This window comes from Triticum aestivum, chromosome 5B (assembly GCF_018294505.1).
Source record: "Triticum aestivum cultivar Chinese Spring chromosome 5B, IWGSC CS RefSeq v2.1, whole genome shotgun sequence".
In the NCBI taxonomy this organism is placed as follows: Eukaryota; Viridiplantae; Streptophyta; class Magnoliopsida; order Poales; family Poaceae; genus Triticum; species Triticum aestivum.
In genome coordinates, this window is record NC_057807.1 from 76,998,372 (window position 1) to 77,000,793 (window position 2,422).

Sequence of the window (2,422 nt, forward strand, 5' to 3'; positions counted from 1 at the left end):
AAACCAGTGACTTATAAGTCACGCCTGTTTGGTTGTCACCTGACTTATAAGTCACCTGACCACACATTCCCACACCAATCCATATCATGTAGGTGGTGGGACCCACGCAAAAGGGGGTGACTTATAAGTTTTAAGTTGGGATGGAGCAACTTATGACTTATAAGTTGGGTCCTTTTGGCAAAATAAGTCACTTTTTTCACTTTTCGACTTATAAGTTGGTGACTTATTTGGAACCAAACAGGCCCTCAGATTCGTCTCCCACTAGTAGATCAAACGTTTCAACTTCTTTCTTGCGTCACAAAAATGAAGCAACACATACATGTGGCATAGGTACTAGCGCGGTGCGGCAACGAAACACGATACACGCGCGAGGCGGGCGGCGGAGGAGGAGCGCATATGTATGTGCTTTCTTCTCAAACTCTTAGTTGTATGTGGAATAACTTCTCTTCTAAGTTGGTCACAGCCATTCTTCACTAACGTGATGGGACTAAATTTTCCACACCCTCTTGTCATGCATTAACGGACCACATGGGCCTCTTGGGTTTACTAGAAATTATTGAAAAAAAAATCTGAATTAATAAATGGGCTAGAACCAATAATTCCAACAAAACGTTATTTTATCATCGGAATATTTACTAGCGTATGAATAGAAGCACTAAAGAGGGACAAAATTACAAAGTTTGAATGTGATCACGGTATTTTTTTTGGTTGCTAATGATACATCGACACGTTAGTACAGGTGCTTTGGATGGATTGAAGATCATGGTTAGCTAGGCTGTACATGTGAATGGCTTCTCAAGCATATTGTTCAACCGGATAAACTCCTTCTCGTGTCCTTCTTCCTTTCCGCAAATGAATTTCCCCTTTTTGGAATGAATGATCTCAAAGCTACGGGGGCAAAGTATACACACACTCCTGCGAGGTTTCTTTTCTGTTAAAAGAAAAAGAGATAAGTTAGTATTCATGTTATGAAATCACCCACATGCAGTATTCAAATAACTGTACAAGGATATATAGCCGCTCCAAAAGAATGTACACACATACTCTTGCGGGTGGGTGGCTGCGTCTGAAATGTAGATATCTTATCTGTGTAAGTATGAGAATGAAGCAAAAAGTCAGTTAATCATGGTTACGCAACCAAGTACCAAAAGAGATTAGTGAGGATCGGAGGAGGACTTACTGACGATAGCGCATGTCTCGACAACCACTCGGCAGCCCTGTATTTCGACAGCCTTGTCATCATCGCCACAGATGTACTTGTAGCGCAGCTCCCCGAAGAATTGCCGCACGGGGGTCTCAGGCGGAGCGCCCCTCCTGCGAGCCCAAAAGCTGACGTGGTGCCATGTCTCGCCTCTGAATATGACGGCCATGTTCATCAAAGGTTTGACAAGGTCGAATTCAGCACCCTGAAAATTAGTTGCCAGAACGGAGACAGTTGGGTTAACCAGAAAACAATAAAATTGTGGGTATTTGGGTTTTCCCTCTACTAGTTAACTTACTGTCTCTTGACAATGAAAAGTTAAATGTTTTTCCCGCAATAGAATAGAAAATTACTACTCGATTTCAACAATAGATGTGATAAGCATTTTTCAGTGATTTTTGATTGTTCAGATAATGATCGGATCAGTTATGTACCGGGTTCTTGGAGTTGTAGTGGAGGAGGGCACAACGAGCATGGTGAATGACGGAGGCATCTCGCTCTCTGCAATTGCAATTAACGCATATACATAAGAAACATATTACGCGAGGCCAGGGATACCAATCCGGAATTGTAGAAGAATTTAACTTACTCTTCTGATCGCTCTCTGTTCTCTGCGGCAACGGAAGAGAATACAGATCCCATCTATGTCTTGAGAATCTGCCTTGACTTTCCCCTCTTTGATTACCAGCCTTGCCCCTTGGCTTCCTCACTCTTGGCTTGTTTGATTCGAGGGCTTCATATGAGATCGCTGCAACTATATGGAGCGGCCGCCGGGGCGACGAAAAATTCTCCCAATCCGATCCGAGTCGAATTTGTAGGTTTGGCTGTAACTCTGCAGGATACCGCCGCAAACGGGAGCAGGAGATAACCGACAGGTGCACCGCCAAAAAAAGAAAGAAAAAAGAAAAAAGAAAAAAGAAAAAAAGACTGCGTTTCGTGCAAACCCCGTCGATCTGCAGCAAAGAGGTGAAGAAACCGATCGCCCGACGGTGACGCTGCTTTCCCCCGCCCCATTTCCTGAATAGAAATACTACTCCCGTTTAGATTTTTTTTATAACCCAAAAGAAACAAGACATGGCAATTCCCATCATACATACAAAAATTAAATTGCCATGGCAAATTCACAGTAAAAATTGCCATGGTATTTTTGTTGACACCAGATTTTGGCATGGTCAAAAGCACAATTAAGAAAACCTCAAATGGAAAAGTGCTCAATGTAAC

The 2,422-nt window shown here is 42.8% G+C and overlaps 1 protein-coding gene across 1 annotated transcript; it reads right to left on the reverse strand.

Moving 5' to 3' along the window:
* Positions 1 to 596: 596 nt before the first annotated feature.
* LOC123115723 (uncharacterized) lies at positions 597 to 2,142 on the reverse strand. The gene is made up of 5 exons (XM_044536825.1): positions 1,791 to 2,142; positions 1,636 to 1,702; positions 1,181 to 1,406; positions 1,045 to 1,086; positions 597 to 931 (listed from the first exon to the last, which is right to left on the reverse strand). Exons 1-5 carry the CDS (start codon positions 1,841 to 1,843, stop codon positions 771 to 773), a joined length of 549 nt encoding a protein of 182 aa, XP_044392760.1. The 5' UTR covers positions 1,844 to 2,142; the 3' UTR covers positions 597 to 770.
* Between the last annotated feature and the right edge of the window lie 280 nt (positions 2,143 to 2,422).

Bases quoted from the DNA above. Each gene is read 5' to 3' on its own strand.
- LOC123115723 (XM_044536825.1), bottom strand. From the start codon at position 1,843: ATGGGATCTGTATTCTCTTCCGTTGCCGCAGAGAACAGAGAGCGATCA. The intron at 1,407-1,635 runs GTACATAACTGA...ACTAATTTTCAG, and splicing joins ACTACAACTCCAAGAACCCG to GGTGCTGAATTCGACCTTGT. The intron at 1,087-1,180 runs GTAAGTCCTCCT...ATACTTACACAG, and splicing joins CGAGACATGCGCTATCGTCA to ATAAGATATCTACATTTCAG.